Below are 20716 nucleotides of genomic sequence, written 5' to 3' on the forward strand. Positions count from 1 at the left end.
CCCTCTGTCAAACCTCTAAAAAAAAAAAAAAAAAAAAAAAACGTAATTTGTTCAGTGATAAAATGAAGGAGCGCGATAGCTCTCCGCTAATAATAATAATAATAGTGCTTATTTATACTGCTCGCATAGGACTGAAAAGTCCCTTTACTCCAGCAGTAGGCTACTACTATTATTGTGGTCAAATTCTCAAATTATGTTGAGGATAAAATTCCATACCTCGGCTGGGATTGAACCCACGCCCTCCTGTTTACCAGGCGAGCGCCTTGACCACTACACCCCTGAGGACCACTACACCAAAATGTATTTAGGTAGATAACAAACTAACTATTCAAGATTTTGAGTTTCAAAAGTTCTGACCAAGATTGAAAACTTGACCTAGTTTTTAATCAAAAAAGTTTTCCCCTACGTGCCTACGTCTTCTTTTTCTTCTCCTCCCTCCTCCTCTTCTTCTTCTCCTCCTCCTTCTTTCTTTCTTCCTTTCTCCTTCTTTCTTCTTCCTCTCTCATTTCTTCTTCTTCCTTCTTTCGCTTTTCATTTTTCCATTTTTATAGTACTTACGAGTACCTATGTACATGTCTACTGGATGAGCTTTTGAGAAAACTAGATGAAGTCTAAAAGTCAAAGGTTATCAGCACTGACAATATAAGTATTTACAGCACTGACAATTACCTATAGGTAAGGATATGTATACATTTATGTAATATATTTATGTCCTTACCTACATTTGCATAATATATTTACGTCCCTACCTACCTGCATATGATGAATATCTATAGGTTAGGTACATTGGTACATAGGTATGTAACTCCTTTATCTTCTTTCCTAGAAGTTCCTACATAATTTTCTCAACCAGGTCAGCGGTTCTCAACCAGGGGCAAAAAAAAGTGTAATGGCGGACAAAATCAAATTTTGAATTTTAACTGACTGCGTATCAGTAGGTACAGTATACAGTCCAAAAAAAAGTGCTGAATTTTAACCTCAATGTACTTAATTTTTTCAAAAGGTACTGAGTGTGTTTAAAACTCAGTGGTGGCGGAGTTTCGTGAGATTAAATCTGGGTGCTCAAGGGGTGCGCGGGCAAAAAAGGTTGAAAACCGCTGGGGTAGATAATACATGGATATAATGGAGGTATTAATATTTATTATGCAGTCTATTGCATATTCATTTTCAATAACGGAATAATGGGACGTCGAAATATACAGGGTGTATGGAGAAAAATTCGCAAAAGTTATGTCGTAAGACGGAAAACCTTTGAAAACGGTGTAATCATTTTAAAAGTTGTTGTGACGTCAAACTATTAAAGTGTCAGGTTGTAAAGCTGCTTTCATAAAAGTTGTATTTTGCTTGCGGAAGTTTGTTCATTTGTTTTGTTTAGTTTTTTTTTTTTTTTTTTTTTAGGCATCCACCGCAGAACGAACCTTATCCCTCAGATAAAATCCGCCCCGGGCGGGAATCGAACCCGTGACCCAGTGCTTACAAGGCAGACGCGCAACCCTCCAAGCTAACTAGGCTGGCTAAAAAACTTAATGCTCTATCTGCCCCTGATGAATATGCTCTATGCTCCAATAACTAATGGTATTATAACGCTGTGCAAAATACTGGAAAATTTTAATCCGCTCCATGTCGATATAAAAGAGATTTAATGCAAATAAAAGAACAAAACGGTATGGCAGACAAATAAATTCTGAGGACAATAGATTCAATAGAGTACGAACATTTGCCTACTGACTTTTGTTTTAAATAGATAGGTTGCTCTACTTTGAAAAATTATAAACACACACGCCAACAGCAATACAAATAGATAGGTACCTACCTAAATGAGTTCCAGTTAAAACATGGAAGTCAATCCCGCAGAACGAACCTTATCCCTCAGATAAAATCCGCCCCGGGCGGGAATCGAACCCGTGACCCAGTGCTTACAAGGCAGACGCGCAACCCTCCAAGCTAACTAGGCTGGCTAAAAAACTTAATGCTCTATCTGCCCCTGATGAATATGCTCTATGCTCCAATAACTAATGGTATTATAACGCTGTGCAAAATACTGGAAAATTTTAATCCGCTCCATGTCGATATAAAAGAGATTTAATGCAAATAAAAGAACAAAACGGTATGGCAGACAAATAAATTCTGAGGACAATAGATTCAATAGAGTACGAACATTTGCCTACTGACTTTCGTTTGAAATAGATAGGTTGCTCTACTTTGAAAAATTATAAACACACACGCCAACAACAATACCTAATAGTAATAACAACGACAACATCATCAACAACAACAACAACAGCAAAATCACCACTTATACCACCATCATTACCAAAACGAACAACACTACCACCATAAACAACAACAAGAACAAAGGCACCAACATCATCATTAACAACAATTTCAACATCACCAACAACAACAACAACAACTATTTTATCGGGACAATAAAAGTTCTACATCTCTTTGCCTATGTTTTTATCTAAAAAAAATGAAGCCTCCCGGCATTGCCACTGAAAATGCATAGTTTATCGCAGCTTTTATCTCTACAAGTACCAAAAGCAAACGAAAATCTGCATTAGCTGCAGTGTCATTAAATTTGAGAGCGGGAAAAAATAAGCAAAACACATCAAAAACTTTGGAATTTTATGAAAGAAAAAAAAAATAGAAAACTTTGCAATTTAAATGACGCTATAATAATGATGATAATATTAATAATATTATAACGAAAAAATCCCCAGGGAGATTCAAGTTCTTAACCCTATGTGGCCGAATTCCATAACTTTATAGTGTCAAGGGATTAACCCTTGCGATCTTAAGAAGAAGAAAAATGGACCGATTGCAATACTTTCTCATTACGTAACAAGTAGTATAGCTTGGCTATAGGTAGATACTTTAGTAATAGAAAATTAAAAAAGTAAAAAACAGCTCATGCCGAAAGGGAATTTTGCTAAAAAGACTTAATATCACTGTTCGAATTATTAGCCTACCTACTAAGATTTTTAATGACGAAGATTTTACCTACCAATTCGGTGACAAGCTACCCCCTCACATTAACCGCACCCAGCCGGAGCGGGGTCGGAAAAGCCAGCATTCCAATATGCCCAGATGGTCACCCTTCCGGATGCCAACCACGCGCAACGGGTCTTAACTTCAGTGATCCATGGGGGCATTTTGAATCACACACATAACCCATGCCAATAACATGCCTTCTGGCTTTTTACAGCCCGAATAAAAAGTAGGTAACAACTTCTAACCTCAAAGTCTACAGCGAAAATAAAACTTAACAACTTCTAACCTCAAAAAAAAAGTAAAAAGCATAACCTGGTGTTTGGCAGAAGTTTTGATGTGTTGAATAAAATATGAAAAGTAAGAAATCCTGCTTGTTTTTCTTAAAAACTCCTCGTATTTCTTGTAGTAAAAGCTGTAGAATAGGTAGAACACTTATTCAGGGTGGGATGATATCACCCAAACCGTTTGTAGCCTTTCCGTTTAGGGATCCATTAGTGAATGGTACGTTCAATTTTCGGACACTGTAAATGATCCCTTATTACATGGGGAGTATTTTGAGAAAATTTTCCTCCAAAAATCGGGACTTAGGACCACCAAAAATCGGCCGCCATAGGCGACTTGGGACTTGGATTTTTTTTTATTTATTATTATTTTTTTAATACTTTTACGGTTTTAGCGAATAGTTGGTGATTTCGGTTGAGTGTTTGATGTTTTCTTTGGCTTTTATGGTGCTTTCAATCTTCTTGTTGTCTAGTCTAGTCTGGTCTGGTCTGGTCTTGTCTAGTCCAGTCTAGTCTAGTCTGGTCTTGTCTAGTCTAGTCTAGAATTCTATAAACACCCTGTACTTGTAACTTCCAAAACACAAAGTTCCAAGTATTAAAATTTATGGAGGACTTTTTTCCCGTGTCTTCAGTTCAGTTTGAACATAAAATAGTTTTATGACTCCTTCTCTCTCTCTCTCTCTCCCTCCCTCCCTCTTCTGTCTATCTCTATCTATCTTTCTATCTCTCTCTCCCTCGCTCTCTTTTTCACATTCCATAACCCTTTCTTTTCCTCTACTCTCTGTGTCTCTATCTTTCTCCCTCCCTCCCTCCTTCCTTCTCCCTCTCCCTCCCTCCTCTCTCTCCTTCTCCCCCTCCCTCCTCTCTGTGTCTCCATCTACATATTTCCTCTTTTCCATTTCTGACTGTGTCGAAAGCTTTTCCACTTTCTAGGTCAAAATATTTGACCCAATTTTTTCCTAATCTATTTGCACATCCTCATCTCAGCCAACTTGATGAATAATGGAGTTCCCTTTTTTTTAATGGTTCCTTTTTTTTTTTTTTTTTTAATTCGTTCACGTTTGAAATAGATAGGTTGCTCTACTTTGAAAAATTATAAACACACACGCCAACAACAATACCTAATAGTAATAACAACGACAACATCATCAACAACAACAACAACAGCAAAATCACCACTTATACCACCATCATTACCAAAACGAACAACACTACCACCATAAACAACAACAAGAACAAAGGCACCAACATCATCATTAACAACAATTTCAACATCACCAACAACAACAACTATTTTATCGGGACAATAAAAGTTCTACATCTCTTTGCCTATGTTTTTATCTAAAAAAAATGAAGCCTCCCGGCATTGCCACTGAAAATGCATAGTTTATCGCAGCTTTTATCTCTACAAGTACCAAAAGCAAACGAAAATCTGCATTAGCTGCAGTGTCATTAAATTTGAGAGCGGGAAAAAATAAGCAAAACACATCAAAAACTTTGGAATTTTATGAAAGAAAAAATGTCGAAAACTTTGCAATTTAAATGAAGCTATAATAATGATGATAATATTAATAATATTATAACGAAAAAATCCCCAGGGAGATTCAAGTTCTTAACCCTATGTGGCCGAATTTCATAACTAGTGTCAAGGGATTAACCCTTGCCATCTTAAGAAGAAGAAAAATGGACCGATTGCAATACTTTCTCATTACGTAATAAGTAGTATAGCTTGGCTATACTTTAGTAATAGAAAATTAATAATAAAGGAAGGACGGACTAAAAAAGTAAAAAACAGCTCATGCCGAAAGGGAATTTTGCTGAAAAGACTTAAATATCACTGTTCGAACTATTAGCCTACTAAGATTTTTAATGGCAAAGATTTTACTTACCAATTCGGTGACAAGCTACCCCCTCACATTAACCGCACCCAGCCGGAGCGGGGTCGGAAAAGCCAGCATTCCAAAATGCCCAGATGGTCACCCATCCGGATGCCAACCACGCGCAACGGGTCTTAACTTCAGTGATCCATGGGGACATTTAGAATCACACACATAACCCATGCCAATAACAGCTAGAACTTCGGAATTTCGCAGGCATAATAAAAATGTATAACTCTACATGGTCCAAATTTCATGACAATGCGTGGAAAATTAATGGAGTTATGATAGGGGTAAAAATGCGTCGAAATGTTTCGTGTAATATACACATGAGAAGGTAATAATAAGGTAGAATGGAGAGGAGGAGGAGGAGAAGAAGGAGTAGGAGAGAAAGAAGTGTAAGACGAAGATAAGGAGAAGAAAGAAAGAGAGGAGAAGTCGAAGAAGGAGAAGAAGAAGGATGGAGGAGGTAAAGAATGAAGAGGTGAAGGTTAAGAATAACGAGGAGGAGGAGGAGGAGGAGGTAAAGAAACAATTCGATGCGAGGAGAAGAAATAGAAGCAGAAGGAACAAGAAGGAGGAGAAGCTGTAGCAGATAAAGAAACAATTCGATGCGAGGAGAAGAAATAGAAGCAGAAGGAACAAGAAGGAAGAGAAGCTGTAGCAGAATGAGACAAGAAGAAGAAAAGGAGAAGAGAAAGAGAAGGTTTTGACTTTTGACACATGTTCTATTAAATATTGAGGTCAAGACTTCAAGTCAGCACTTAAAAGTTTTAAGTCGAAACTGAAAGTAGGCAGACATTTTCAACTTACAATCTTATCTCTTATTCCTTATCAGTCATCAAGTTTATCCTTTATCCCAAGGGTCCCTTTATAAACTTTTATTGAGGTCAAGACTTCAAGTCAGCACTTAAAACTTTCAAGACTAAAGTTGGCAGACATTTTCAACTTACAATCTTATCTCTTATTCCTTATCAGTCATCAAGTTTATCCTTTATCCCAAGGGTCCCTTTATAAACTTGTAATTCAATTTCAAAATGTTGTACCAAATACATAAGACCTTGTTTAGACTGCGGGAGTAAAGGGACTTTTCAGTCTCATTCTGGCAGTATAAACAGTGAGATCCCCCACAAAAACATAAATGTGAAAAAAAGGCCAAGTTCCACTGTTTTTGTGGGGGATTCTATTCTATTCTTTATCTAATCTCCTATTGTATGACAATGAATTGTTCTCTTTATTGGTGGAGGCATTTAAGGGACAAGCGTTTCAATAGCTTACAAAATTTCTTAACTACCTATTCTTTATCTAATCTTGATTTATCCTACTATTCCTATTGTATGACAATGAATTGTTCTCTTTATTGGTGGAGGCATTTAAGGGACAAGCGTTTCAATAGCTTACAAAATTTCTTAACTAGCACCTAGCTCGCCTATTTTGTAAGCGCTAGGCCGCTAGGTCTCATGTTTGACTGCCATCCCCATCCGCGACTATCCTGTCCTATAATAAGACGTCCGTTACAATTCCTTCAGCCTTCTCTCGATTTCAACTTGGCATTGTTTTCCTTTTATTTTCATGTTAATAATAGGTATTTATTAATTTGATGTTGTTGTTGTTGTTGTTGTTGTTGTTGTTGTTGTTGTTGTTTTTGTCGTAGTTGTTGTTGTTGTTGGTGAAATATCTTTTTTGATAGATACCTAATTAAGCCATTAGTAAGTAAAGAAGCAGTCGAAATACCGTTAACTGTTTGTTGTTGTTGTTGTTGTTTTTGTCGTAGTTGTTGTTGTTGGTGAAATATCTTTTTTGATAGATACCTAATTAAGCCATTAGTAAGTAAAGAAGCAGTCGAAATACCGTTAACTGTAAAAAGTACCGTAAAACACCGCTAACTGTTGTTCCGGTGTTCATAAAAATTACTAGGTATATCGAGAGTTTTAGGTATGGTTTTGGGAGGGTCTACTCTCATAACTTTTTCGATATCTCTAACCGTTTAGTGAAAACCGCCAAAAAGCGGTTAAATCCGCCTGTGGGCGGCGCCCAGTGCAACTTTTGCCGATTTTCAGATTTTTCCCTTTATTTACTCATCAAGACCTACCATCCTGCCAAATTACGACATCGCAAAGTGCCTCATAATTTTGATGAGTTAAAATCAGTCGTAAAATAAGCGATTTTCAAGCCGTTCTTTCTACACCTTCCGTTGAACCTAGAACTTCAGAATTTCGCAGGCATAATAAAAATGTATAACTCTACAAGGTCCAAATTTCATGACAATGCGTGGAAAATTAATGGAGTTATGATAGGGGTAAAAATGCGTCGAAATGTTTCGTGTAATATACACATACACACTGACGTGCTGAGGCCGGAACTTGGCCTCGTGCGCCTTAGATAATAAAATTTTATAATACTAATAATAATAGTGCTTATTTATACTGCTCGCAAAGGACTGAAAAGTCCCTTTACTCCAGCAGTAGGCTACTATTGGGGTCAAATTCTCAAATTATATTAAAATTCCATACCTCGGCTAGTATTGAACCCACTCCTGTTCACTAGAGGAGCGTCTTGACCATTACACCACCAAGACGGGTTTTATGAAATAACTAGACCATAAAAGGAATATTCCTACCTGATTTCAGCTTTCTAGGTGTTGTGGTTCAGGAGATATAGTGATCAGTGTGTGAAATGTGTGACCATAAAAGGAATATTCCTACCTGATTTCAGCTTTCTAGGTGTTGTGGTTCAGGAGATAGAGTGATCAGTGTGTGAAATGTGAATGATGAGTGAATGGATCTTGATTTTATAATATAAGATTTAGACTTTAATTTTATTTCCAATCCATCTAATCCTCATACAGCAGTTGGCTCAGTGTGGTATCCAGCTCATCGCTCATCACCGGAGGCGAAATATTTTTCTTCATATACTCCAAGATCCGGCAGTTATGCTTCTTATATCTGTCCTCAAACTCGGCAAAGTCCCGCTCCACCTTCGACCGGGTCCTCTGTTCCAGCTTCTTCTTAACCCGTAAGTTATGCTCCATTCCGGTCTCAAATTTGTTGAGACAGAAGTCCAAATAGCGGGCCCGCGCGCGTTGAGACCGCAAGGCCCTACAGTGGCTCTGCTTGACGGTACAGACGCGGACCTCCGGCCGCGGAATGGCCCAGTGCACATCGGTCCCCGGCCAACACAACAGTGACTTCTCCCGCTTGTGTTTGATCTCTGTTCCAGCTTCTTCTTAACCCGTAAGTTATGCTCCATTCCGGTCTCAAATTTGTTCAGACAGAAGTCCAAATAGCGGGCCCGCGCGCGTTGAGACCGCAAGGCCCTACAGTGGCTCTGCTTGACAGTACAGACGCGGACCTCCGGCCGCGGAATGGCCCAGTGCACATCGGTCCCCGGCCAACACAACAGTGACTTCTCCCGCTTGTGTTTGAAATGATTCCGGCTCTTACGCGAGCCGACGAGTTTGGTGTGCGTGCGGCTGTGGTGCAGCGAACGACAGGACTTGACCGACGTCATGAATTGGTTGAAGCATGAGCCGCACATACTGACGGTGGCGCGTTTGACCATTTTCTTTGTCTTGGTGGGTTTTTGTCTCCGGAAAATGTGTATTTTTTAAAGAGTCCTTGTTTTCAAGGGTCCTTTCAGTCTGATTCCTTTGAAGCTTTTAATTAGACTTGACCGACGTCATGAATTGGTTGAAGCATGAGCCGCACATACTGACCGTGGCGCGTTTGACCATTTTCTTTGTCTTGGCGGGTTTTTGTCTCCGGAAAATGTGTATTTTTTAAAGAGTCCTTGTTTTCAAGGGTCCTTTCAGTCTGATTCCTTTGAAGCTTTTAATTTAGAGCAGTGGGCTGGCGAACTTTTCGTAACATTTCTTGGGAAATGAGTTTTTCACGGTCTCTTTTCGCCTGATTTTTTAGAATTTACAGCAATTTACGGCAGCGGACTAGTTTGGCGTTCCTTTTTTCCTTGGGAAAGGAGTTTTTGACGATCTCTTTTTGCCTGATTATTTGGAGTATTTCAATCGAGAGCAATGGACTTTAGAAACTTTCGATTTACAGCAGCGGACTACTTTGGCGTTCCTTTTTTCCTTGGGAAAGGAGTTTTTGACGATCTCTTTTTGCCTGATTATTTGGAGTATTCTCTATCTATCTTTCTATCTCGCTCTCCCTCGCTCTTTTTCACATTCCATAACTCTTTCTTTTCCTCTACTCTCTGTGTCTCTATCTCTCTCCCTCTCTCCTTCTCCCCCTCCCTCCTCTCTGTGTCTCCATCTACATATTTCCTCTTTTCCATTTCTGACTGTGTCGAAAGCTTTTCCACCGGCTAGCGAACTTTTCGTAACATTTCTTGGGAAATGAGTTTTTCACGGTCTCTTTTCGCCTGATTCTTTAGAATTTACAGCAATTTACAGCAGCGGACTACTTTGGCGTTCCTTTTTTCCTTGGGAAAGGAGTTTTTGACGATCTCTTTTTGCCTGATTATTTGGAGTATTTCAATCGAGAGCAATGGACTACCTTTTGGATAATTTGGATTGTCGATTGATTTTTTTGTATATGTGTTCCTTTAATTTTGAGAATGTCAAATTTGGAGTTGCGTTGAATTTGGTTTATTTTTGTTTTTACAAGAAATGGGTGCTCATTTTATTCTGGCCAACCACCTTCAATTGGCTTTTTTGCTGGGATACTTTTTCAACCTTATCCTGAACGGATAATATTCGTTCTCGGAACGTCTGGCTTTCTCCTATCCTGTCTTCCTTCTCTCTTGAAAAAAAAAAAATTCTTGCTTAAGTAGGTAACATAAATATGTAAAACCCTACCTGTTTTTTTTTTTTTTTTTTTTTTTTTTTTTTTTGGGCGTTTCGAGAACGAATCTTATCCCTTCAGTATAAAATGCGCCCCGGACGGGAATCGAACCCGCGGCCTAGCGCTCACAAGGCAGACACGCTACCAACCAAGCTAACTACACTGGATACCTATGTTAACACCCTGTATGAATCAAATGATGTATTCTATTCAGGTGTACACTGTAGTACGGATCTACCTTGGAAAGTAATATTGCAGAATGAAAAGTATATATCTAGAATGTAATATGTACAAGGGAATAAAAGTGGATACCTACCTACCGTCCTAATAGGATAAAGGAGAAGTCAGTCTCGTATCTTCCATGGAAGATAGGGAATCAAAGAACCTGCCTCGGTGGCGTAGTGGTCAAGACGCTCGCCTGGTAAGCAGGAGGGCGTGGGTTCGATGCCAGCCGAGGCATGGCATTTTATCCACATTTGTAGAATCAGGGAACCTGCCTCGGTGGCGTAGTGGTCAAGACGCTCGCCTGGTAAGCAGGAGGGCGTGGGTTCGATGCCAGTCAAGGCATGGCATTTTATCCACATTTGTTTGAGAATTCGACCACATAATATTCGATTTCTAAGGGTTAGGTGTTAGGTGGTAGAGAACGCCTCCGGCGTTAACCTCGCCTAGTGGTTACCTCCCACTCAAGAGCCTATTATTATTATTATCATTAGTAGTAGTAGTAGTAGTAGTAGTAGTAGTAGTAGTAGTAGTAGTAGTAGTAGTAGTAGTAGTAGTAGTAGTAGTAGTAGTAGTACCACATTTGTTTGAGAATTCGACCATATAATATTCGATTTCTAAGGGTTAGGTGGTAGAGAACGCCTCCGGCGTTAACCTCGCCTAGTGGTTCCCTCCCACTCAAGAGCCTATTATTATATTAGTAGTAGTAGTAGTAGGAAACCTTTCCTTTACCTCTATGGGCTTTTCTCACCTCATCCGACTACCTAGGTAGGTGTGGCATTTTATTTACATTTGTTTGAGAATTCGACCACATAATATTCGATTTCTAAGGGTTAGGTGGTAGAAAACGCCTCCGGCGTTAACCTCGCCTAGTGGTTACCTCCCACTCAAGAGCCTATTATTAGTAGTAGTAGTAGTAGTAGTAGTAGGAAACCTTTCCTTTACCTCTATGGGCTTTTCTCACCTCATCCGACTACCTAGGTAGGTGTATCAGTTACCTTACCGAAAATAGTTTGTTTTTTTTTTACATTTTTGTCTGACATTCTAAAGCTGTCAAACACACAAATTCGACCGACGAGGTGAATCTATGTTGTCGAGGCAGTGTGGACGGTTCCAGTCGACGTCGATCGACGGCCGTCGACCATGTGTGGACACAGCTTATCCTGTCTTCTTTCTCTCTTTGCTTTGGAGACGACAATACCTTAGTTTGCAGTTCCGCACGACACACCACTGAAGTAAGGAAAAAAAAACTCGTCTGGAAAAGGTTAAAATAAATAAAAAAAAAGATCCGCCCGTTATAAAACAGAATCGAGAGGATAAGATGAGCATACTCGTCTGGAAAAGGTTAAAATAAATAAAAAAAAAGATCCGCCCGTTATAAAACAGAATCGAGAGGATAAGATGAGCATCACACAAATTCGACCGACGAGGTGAATCTATGCTGTCGAGGCAGTGTGGACGGTTCCAGTCGACGTCGATCGACGGCCGTCGACCATATGTGGACACAGCTTATCCTGTCTTCTTTCTCTCTTTGCTTTGGAGACGACAATACCTTAGTTTGCAGTTCCCCCTATCAAGCTTCCGCACGACACACCACTGAAGTAAGGGGAAAAAAACTCGTCTGGAAAAGGTTAAAATAAATAAAAAAAAAAAAAAGATCCGCCCGTTATAAAACAGAATCGAGAGGATAAGATGAGCATGAGAAGACTTCGAAAGAGGAAAAGGTTAAGTAGAAGATTAAAAAGAAGAAGGAAAGAAAGAGGAGGAGGAGATGGCGAAGAAGAAGACGACGAAGAAAAACTTGAAAAATGAGGAGGAGAAGGAGGAGGAGAAGAAGGAGAAGGAGAAGAAGGAGGAGGAGAAGAAAGAGGAGGAGGAGGAGAAGAAGAAGGAGGAGGTTGGAGGAGGAGGAGAAGGAGGAGGAGAAGAAGGAGAAGGAGAAGAAGGAGGAGGAGAAGAAAGAGGAGGAGGAGGAGAAGAAGAAGGAGGAGGAGGAGGAGGAGGAGAAGAAGAAGGAGGAGGAGAAGAAGAATAAGAAGGAGGATAAGAAGAAGAAGGAGGAGGAGGAGGAGAAGAAGAATAAGAAGGAGGATAAGAAGAAGAAGGAGGAGGAGAAGAAGGAGGAGGAGAAGAAAGAGAGGGAGGAGGAGGAGGAGAAGAAGAAGGAGGAGGAGAAGAAGAAGGAGGAGGAGAAGAAGAATAAGAAGGAGGAGGAGAAGAATGAGGAGGAGGAGAAAGAGGAGGAGGAGGAGGAGAAGAAGAAGGAAGAAGAAAGCTGAACTGAAAGTAATTCAAAAGTTTCTATTTACCGACTTTTTTTCGCCGCAGAAAATGAAGAATTGAAATTAAAAAAGTACAAAGTTGTACATCTTCTTCTTATCCTCCTTCTTATTCTTCTTCTCCTCCTCCTTCTTCTTCTCCTCCTCCTCCTCCTCCTCCTCCTTCTTCTTCTCCTCCTCCTCCTCTTTCTTCTCCTCCTCCTTCTTCTCCTTCTCCTTCTTCTCCTCCTTGGCCACTGCTCCAATATTAACAGTGGTCAGTGGTTAGTTTCTCGATAGGAAAAAATACCTTTTATTGGATCGTGTTTCGTGTTCCTCACAAAAGTTGGAAACCACTTCTCTGTTCGTATTTGTTTTGACAGGATATGCCCAGGTCATCGAAGCGTCAACAGAAAAAAGTTCCAACATCCATCTTCATGTCAATGTTTTTTCCACCTAAATATATCCTATACATATCTATCTATACTGCTCTTACTTTTTCCTATACTTTCATGTTGGGGCTTTTCACCTAGCTAAATCATCGTTGTACTTTGTCAGGGCCGGCTTCAACAAAAAGTTCCTACACGTATATCTATCTGAACCCCCTTCAAGGTAAATACATCGTCAGGACCGAATATAACTATGTCATTTATCAGGGGCGGTACTTTGTTGAATGGCAGATATTGTCTAGGCAATATCTTCGCCTTTTTTCATATTATATTATGTATTAGGTATGTATTTTATTTTTTCTTTTGAAGAGGTTTAATATGGGGATCCGTAACTGCTGAGGTCTTATCGTCCCGAAAACCGAGGGAGAGGAAATTCTCTAGCCCAAACCTTTCAAGGAATTCCCTGTGACAGATGAAGAGAAAAGTTGCCAGCCTAGTTAGCTTGCCTTGTAAGCGCTAGGCCGCGGGTTCGATTCCCACCCGGGGCAGATTTTATCCTGAACCGATAATGTTCGATCTCGGAACGGCTGGCTTCCTATCCTGTCTTTCTTCTCTTTTTGATTTCAGGACCATGAGACCTTAGCAGTTACAGTTCCCTCTATCAAACCTCTTTTCCAAAAAATAAAATCAATAATAAATAAATTAATTAATTAATTCAAGAACTTACCCTCTTTGAAACAGGTCCACATTATGAAACTTGTACAGTTCAACACAAAACTCTATCGTCGCCTGTAGGTCCACCATTTCAGTTGGAAATTTAATGATATCTCTAAAGAAATTCACAAGAAAAAGAACTAAAAGAACACCATAGGGTCCATAAAATAGCTAAAAATATAGTCACCGGAAGGAATTTTAGGAACCAAACCGTTTGTTTTAATTTATTTTTTATTAATATTATTTTGTTTAAAGCCCACTTTCATCAGAATTTGAATGAATGCATAACGAATGAAAATTGAACATTAACATTTTTTCAAAGTTATCACCGGTAATTGTAAACAAAATACTCCAACTAGGTAGGAGTTGGGACAAAACAGAAGTCTTATCTTCTAGATTCTAGATAATTCAGTTTAAAAACTGAAACCTTCTATCAGAAATATCAAGTTAAAAGGAGTTAAAATATGTATTTGTTTACTGGAGGGAGAAAAAAACTAAAATAAATGGACAAATTTAACAAACCAAAAATTCCCAGTAAAATTTGAAAAATTAGACCCTCAAAAAACACGAGAAAAAAGAGAACATTCACAAATATTTAACAAATTAATTAACCATGAAATGCTTCACTATTTGAATCCATCAATAGGTAAAAAAGACTTGAAAAAATAACTTGAAACAAACCAGTAGTTTTAACTTTATTTTTTTAACCTGGAAGCTCTTCACAGTTTGAGAACCACTGAGTTAGAACAAAGTGAGTTAAGGATTGCCCCTAGGGCACTGTCTCAACCCTCCCCCTTGCATGTAGCCAGAAAATCGTCAAATTAAAATTTTATATGAGGAGAAAGAGAGAGAGAGGGAGGGAGAGGGAGGGAAGAAAAGAAAGAGATAGGGAGAAAAATAGAAGGGAAGAGAGAGACAAGAAGAAAGCGAGAAAGAGAGAGAGAGAGGGAGGAAGAAATAAGAAAGAAACAGAGAGAGAGAGAGAGCAAGGAGGAGAAAGAAGAGGAGAAGTTTTAAGGTAGAATAGGTTTTAAAGTAAAATTAAGAGGAGAGGGCAAGGAAAAGAGTGCAATAAAGAAAGAGAAGGGAGAGAATGAAGAGATGGGAAGAGATTTTAAAGTGGGATAGGTTTTAGTTTGAAGTAAAATTAAGAGCCTTGAGGTGATAGCAAATTCCGAACTAGAGGAATTTTCGTCTCACTCAGTGGTGTAGGAACCGTTCTAGAACGGACGTAGAAAGAAGGGGGTTTGATAAAATGAACTGTATGTAACAGTGGAGGTCTTATCGTCCCGAAGCGGAAGAGGAAAGGAGGACAAGATAGGAGAAAGCCAGCCGTTCCGAGAACAAACTTCAAACAAGCCTCAGGAATCGAACCCGCAACCTATAAGCACTTACAAGACAAGACAAGACATGCTATATATATTTGTAAATCTGTCCAAGGCGGTCTTATCGTCCCGAAACGGAAGAGGAAAGGAGGACAGGATAGGAGAAAGCCAGCCGTTCCGAGAACAAACTTCGAACAAGCCTCAGGAATCGAACCCGCAACCTATAAGCACTTACAAGACAAGACAAGACATGCTATATATATTTGTAAATCTGTCCAAGGACAGGTATCAGTACAACTTTCTCCACTTTTCTCTATCTTGTGCATCCTCTCTTAACTCTGCTCTTCCTCCACTTCCTCTTACTACTCCCCTTTTCCTCTCCTTTTTTTGTCGCGTCCTTCTCTTCCCTTTCCTTCTCCTTCTCCGCTCGCTTGTTCTTTTCTCCTTTTCTTCCTCCTCCTCCTCTCCTTCCCACTCTTCCTTTGCCACCTCGTTTCTCTCTCTCTTCGTCATCTCCTCCTTCTCCTCCTCTTCCTCCTCCTCCGCCTCCTCTTCTTCCTCCTACTCCTCCTCCTTCTTTCTTCGTTCTCCTCCTCCTTCTTTCTACTCCTCCTCCTCCTCTTCGTACACTTTTGGCATTTATGTGTGAACGTTTTTTCGGCACTGCGATTGCAAATGTTTCTGTGAAAGGTTACGGAAAGGTAGGGATGGTACCTAACCTACCTTTGCTTTTTATTTATTACTTTAGGCTCCTTTTTATTATTTTGCCTTCAAAATGTGGAAATAAATTACGACCTTTGTGGAACGAACTTTATGCTCCTTTTTATTATTTTGCCTTCAAAATGTGGAAATAAATTACGACCTTTGTGGAACGAAATGGTACGTCAACCCGTTCAGAGGCCCTTTTTTGGGGGATACCTACCTAATTGAGATGGAATTAAGGTTAACCAAGGTTGGTCAAACAGTTTCACTTTTGTTTTCTCTCTTTCTTGCCAATACCTACCTAATTGAGATGGAATTAAGGTTAACCAAGGTTGGTCAAACAGTTTCACTTTTGTTTTCTCTCTTTCTTGCCAGTCTTGGTAGGCGTCCACAACCGACCATCGACCCTATCCTAGTACCGACCCAAGAGAAAATAAACCATGCTACCTAATGAATAGAAGTGTCCTCAACGGAGTCTTGGCCGTAGTACAGACCCTCGCAGAAAATCTATCCTCGTACCGACCCTTGTACCTACCTCGGTGGTGTAGTGGTCAAGGCGCTCGCCTGGTAAACAGGAGGGCGTGGGTTCAATCCCAGCCAAGGCCTTTACCGTAGTACAGACCCTCGCAGAAAATCAAGAAATTGAGCTGAGTATTACTTTCTATTACCCTTACGTATAGGGAACCTATACAAGGTAATGAGAAAGTATTGCAATCGGTCCAAATTTTCCTCGAGTGAGACAGTGGATCTTAACCTGGTGGCAATCACCCCGGGAGGGAAAGCCAACCTCGGAGGTGTAGTGGTTATTAGCGGGCTTCGGATCTGGAGGTTGGTGGTTCGGAATTTAGTAAAGTCCCACCTACCTACGTAAATCGGAGAACGGCATTTTTTTTTAGGAGCTCTTCCACCAAACCACTTAAAAGTTCCCTTGGCAACGCCTTTTATTTCTATTTAAAATTCTAGTAATAAACACCCACAACAACAAGCTTCGGTGTATTTTCCTTTTGGGAAAATGACCATGGGAAAACTGACCAGTCTGACCACTGCTCCAATATTAACAGTGGTCAGTGGTTAGTTTCTCGATAGGAAAAATTACCTTTTATTGGATCGTGTTTCGTGTTCCTCACAAAAGTTGGAAACCACTTCTCTGTTCGTAAGTGTATTTTCCTTTTGGGAAAATGACCATGGGAAAATTGACCACTGATGCTCCAATATTAACAGTGGTCAGTGATGGTTAGTTTCTCGATAGGAAAAATTACCTTTTATTGGATCGTGTTTCGTGTTCCTCACAAAAGTTGGAAACCACTTCTCTGTTCGTATTTGTTTTGACAAGATATGCCCAGGTCATCGAAGCGTCAACAGAAAAAAGTTCCAACATCCATCTTCATGTCAATGTTTTTTCCACCTAAATATATCCTATACATACCTATCTATCTACATATACTGCTCTTACTTTTTCCTATACTTTCATGTTGGGGCTTTTCACCTAGCTAAATCATCGTTGTACTTTGTCAGGGCCGGCTTCAACAAAAAGTTCCTACACGTATATCTATCTGAACCCCCTTCAAGGTAAATACATCGTCAGGACCGGATATAACTATGTCATTTATCAGGGGCGGTACTTTGTTGAATGGCAGATATTGTCTAGGCAATATCTTCGCCTTTTTTCATATTATATTATGTATTAGGTATGTATTTTATTTTTTCTTTTGAAGAGGTTTAATATGGGGATCCGTAACTGCTGAGGTCTTATCGTCCCGAAATCGGATGGGAGAAGAAATTCTCTAGCCCAAACCTTTCAAGGAATTCCCTGTGACAGATGAAGAGAAAAGTTGCCAGCCTAGTTAGCTTGCCTTGTAAGCGCCTTTTGAAGAGGTTTAATATGGGGATCCGTAACTGCTGAGGTCTTATCGTCCCGAAAACCGAGGGAGAGGAAATTCTCTAGCCCAAACCTTTCAAGGAATTCCCTGTGACAGATGAAGAGAAAAGTTGCCAGCCTAGTTAGCTTGCCTTGTAAGCGCTAGACCGCGGGTTCGATTCCCACCCGGGGCAGATTTTATCCTGAACCGATAATGTTCGATCTCGGAACGGCTGGCTTCCTATCCTGTCTTTCTTCTCTCTTTGATTTCAGGACCATGAGACCTTAGCAGTTACAGTTCCCTCTATCAAACTTCTTTTCCAAAAAATAAAATTAATAATAAATAAATACATTAAATAATTCAAGAACTTACCCTCTTTGAAACAGGTCCACATTATGAAACTTGTACAGTTCAACACAAAACTCTATCGTCGCCTGTAGGTCCACCATTTCAGTTGGAAATGATATCTCTAAAGAAATTCACAAGAAAAAGAACTGAAAGAACACCATAGGGTCCATAAAATAGCTAAAAATATAGTCACCGGAAGGAATTTTAGGAACCAAACCGTTTGTTTTAATTTATTTTTTATTAATATTATTTTGTTTAAAGCCCACTTTCATCAGAATTTGAATGAATGCATAACGAATGAAAATTGAACATTAACATTTTTTCAAAGTTATCACCGGTAATTGTAAACAAAATACTCCAACTAGGTAGGAGTTGGGACAAAACAGAAGTCTTATCTTCTAGATTCTAGATAATTCAGTTTAAAAACTGAAACCTTCTATCAGAAATATCAAGTTAAAAGGAGTTAAAATATGTATTTGTTTACTGGAGGGAGAAAAAAACTAAAATAAATGGACAAATTTAACAAACCAAAAATTCCCAGTAAAATTTGAAAAATTAGACCCTCAAAAAACACGAGAAAAAAGAGAACATTCACAAATATTTAACAAATTAATTAACCATGAAATGCTTCACTATTTGAATCCATCAATAGGTAAAAAAGACTTGAAAAAATAACTTGAAACAAACCAGTAGTTTTAACTTTATTTCGAACTAAAAAATTGACAGTAGAACTTAACTTACTATAATTTGTTCTGTTACAGAGAGAAAATTAAACTAATCAGAGTGTTTGACATAGGTATTCCTACATAAGTACTCCAAATTCCAAAATCCAGATGCAACCCCATAAGCCTAAGCAGTTCACTCCTTATAAACGAATCATTGTAAATACCCAAGTAAGCTGTCATGAAATGGAACAAAGCACATCAAGAAAGAGACCATCTAATTCAAATAGTGATGAAGCTACAACTCCAAAGAATAAAAAAATTAACAAGTCTCTTCCAGGTACCAAAAATGTAAATGAATCAGTTCTAGTCAGTGTTGAGGCTTGTCATTCTGGAAACAGAAAAAGGTCAAGGTCAAAGAAAAAGAAGAAAAACATAGGTGGGACATCAAATGAAAATGGAACATCCCCACAGAACAAACATAACAAAGAAAACAAAAAAGATGATATCATTGTAGTTGAAGATTCTAACGATGGAATGAAAAGGTCAAGGTCAAAGAAAAAGAAGAAAAACATAGGTGGGACATCAGATGAAAATGGAACATCCCCACAGAACAAACATAACAAAGAAAACAAAAAAGATGATATCATTGTAGTTGAAGATTCTAACGATGGAATGGTTGCACCTAGTATTGAGACAAATGATTGTGTTATTGTCCTGGATGGCAATGCCAATATAAAGCACACTAATACTCAAACTGTTACCTGTAATTTAGATAGCCTGAAACCTGACCATCTCAAAAATCTTGCCTCTCCAAGAAAAATGCTAAATTCAAATCCACTTTCAAATACACTTGGGTCAGTATCAAATAATTTTGAACGATTATCTCAGGTTTGGAATGAGCCAATTGTACAACCTATTATTAACAGTACTGTACCTAAATCTTGCAAAGTAAAGAAGTCTAAAATAAAACAAAAAACTCCAAAATCAAAAAAATCAAAATCTTGCTCTGTATTGAATAAGTTATTTGCCAAAGCAAACATTCTAGATTCAGATGCCTCTAATGACCCTAGTGTTATTGATATTACTGAAGATCACTCTACCTCATCAGGAAAGTCAATGACACAGGTCTCTCCAAAAACAGGCACTCAACATCACTCAAATACACTTGGGTCAGTATCAAATAATTTTGACCGATTATCTCAGGTTTGGAATGAGCCAATTGTACAACCTATTATTAACAGTACTGTACCTAAATCTTGCAAAGTAAAGAAGTCTAAAATAAAACAAAAAACTCCAAAATCAAAAAAATCAAAATCTTGCTCTGTATTGAATAAGTTATTTGCCAAAGCAAACATTCTAGATTCAGATGCCTCTAATGACCCTAGTGTTATTGATATTACTGAAGATCACTCTACCTCATCAGGAAAGTCAATGACACAGGTCTCTCCAAAAACAGGCACTCAACATCAAGAACAACTTGATGTGAACAACAAATATTCTAGTTCAAATTCTAAGGACAATACAAATCCCAAGTCTAACAGTTCTGAAAACAATCTCAATTCTGTTAAAAATCAGAAATCTACAACAGAAAATAGTGAAACTATTATATCTACAAACACTAGTGACTCAGCTGTCCACAATGAAGTTGTAACCTTAGGTACACAATTGTTAGAAACCAAAAATAGTTATGACACTAGTGAAGAAATTTCCTGTAAAAATACCAGTCCTTTAGAAAAAGTCAATGGAATATCAAATGAAATAATTTCACTTAGCAATGACCCAAATACAACGATCACTTTGGATGACTCAAGAGTTGCTCTTGAAAGCTCGGATGTGTGTATTATAGAACCTAACAAGAATCTCCGTTCGTGGAATATCAAATGAAATAATTTCACTTAGCAATGACACAAATACAACGATCACTTTGGATGACTCAAGAGTTGCTCTTGAAAGCTCGGATGTGTGTATTATAGAACCTAACAAGAATCTCCGTTCTAATATCAAGAGTGTCACCAATGATTCTATTATCATTGATCTGGAAATGTTAACACCTGACAAGAACGTTGGTTGGAGGCAGTCGGGTGATCTCCCGTTGATTGTGTATGATAAAGTCAATAATAACGAGCAGAACCAACTCAAATATTTTACGAGGTAAGAGAGTATGAGAACTTTAACAAGTAGAGTAGATATAGGTACTTGAAAAAAAAAAAAAAATGGGGGGGGGGAAGGGGGAAAAAACTTTTTTAAATAAAATTATGTGGAGAAGAAAAAAAACCTAGA

General features: G+C 38.7%; 2 protein-coding genes across 2 annotated transcripts in view; one reads left to right on the plus strand and one right to left on the minus strand.

Moving 5' to 3' along the window:
• The window catches only part of LOC103517513 (dentin sialophosphoprotein-like), a 45741-nt gene extending 25149 nt beyond the window's left edge, over positions 1 to 20592 (plus strand). Inside the window, exons 2-5 of the mRNA XM_026829582.1 lie at positions 18533 to 18840; positions 18979 to 19577; positions 19893 to 20189; positions 20317 to 20592. Of these exons, the coding sequence (XP_026685383.1) occupies positions 18605 to 18840; positions 18979 to 19577; positions 19893 to 20189; positions 20317 to 20591 (1407 nt within the window). The 5' untranslated portion in view covers positions 18533 to 18604 and the 3' untranslated portion in view covers position 20592. The remainder of the gene's footprint in view (positions 1 to 18532; positions 18841 to 18978; positions 19578 to 19892; positions 20190 to 20316) is intronic.
• LOC103517508 lies at positions 7926 to 9140 on the minus strand. The gene is made up of 3 exons (XM_026829583.1): positions 8972 to 9140; positions 8413 to 8799; positions 7926 to 8194 (listed from the first exon to the last, which is right to left on the minus strand). Exons 2-3 carry the CDS (start codon positions 8711 to 8713, stop codon positions 7986 to 7988), a joined length of 510 nt encoding a protein of 169 aa, XP_026685384.1. The 5' UTR covers positions 8714 to 8799; positions 8972 to 9140; the 3' UTR covers positions 7926 to 7985.
• Positions 20593 to 20716: the final 124 nt, after the last annotated feature.

Source organism: Diaphorina citri, unplaced genomic scaffold (assembly GCF_000475195.1).
Source record: "Diaphorina citri unplaced genomic scaffold, Diaci psyllid genome assembly version 1.1 scaffold1870, whole genome shotgun sequence".
Classification (NCBI taxonomy): Eukaryota; Metazoa; Arthropoda; class Insecta; order Hemiptera; family Psyllidae; genus Diaphorina; species Diaphorina citri.

Coding starts and splice junctions, on each gene's coding strand:
- LOC103517508 (XM_026829583.1), bottom strand. CDS start 8,713: ATGGTCAAACGCGCCACCGTCAGTATGTGCGGCTCATGCTTCAACCAA. Junction 8,195..8,412: donor GGACTTCTGTCTGAACAAAT/TTGAGACCGGAA, acceptor GTCTCAACAAAT/TTGAGACCGGAATGGAGCAT.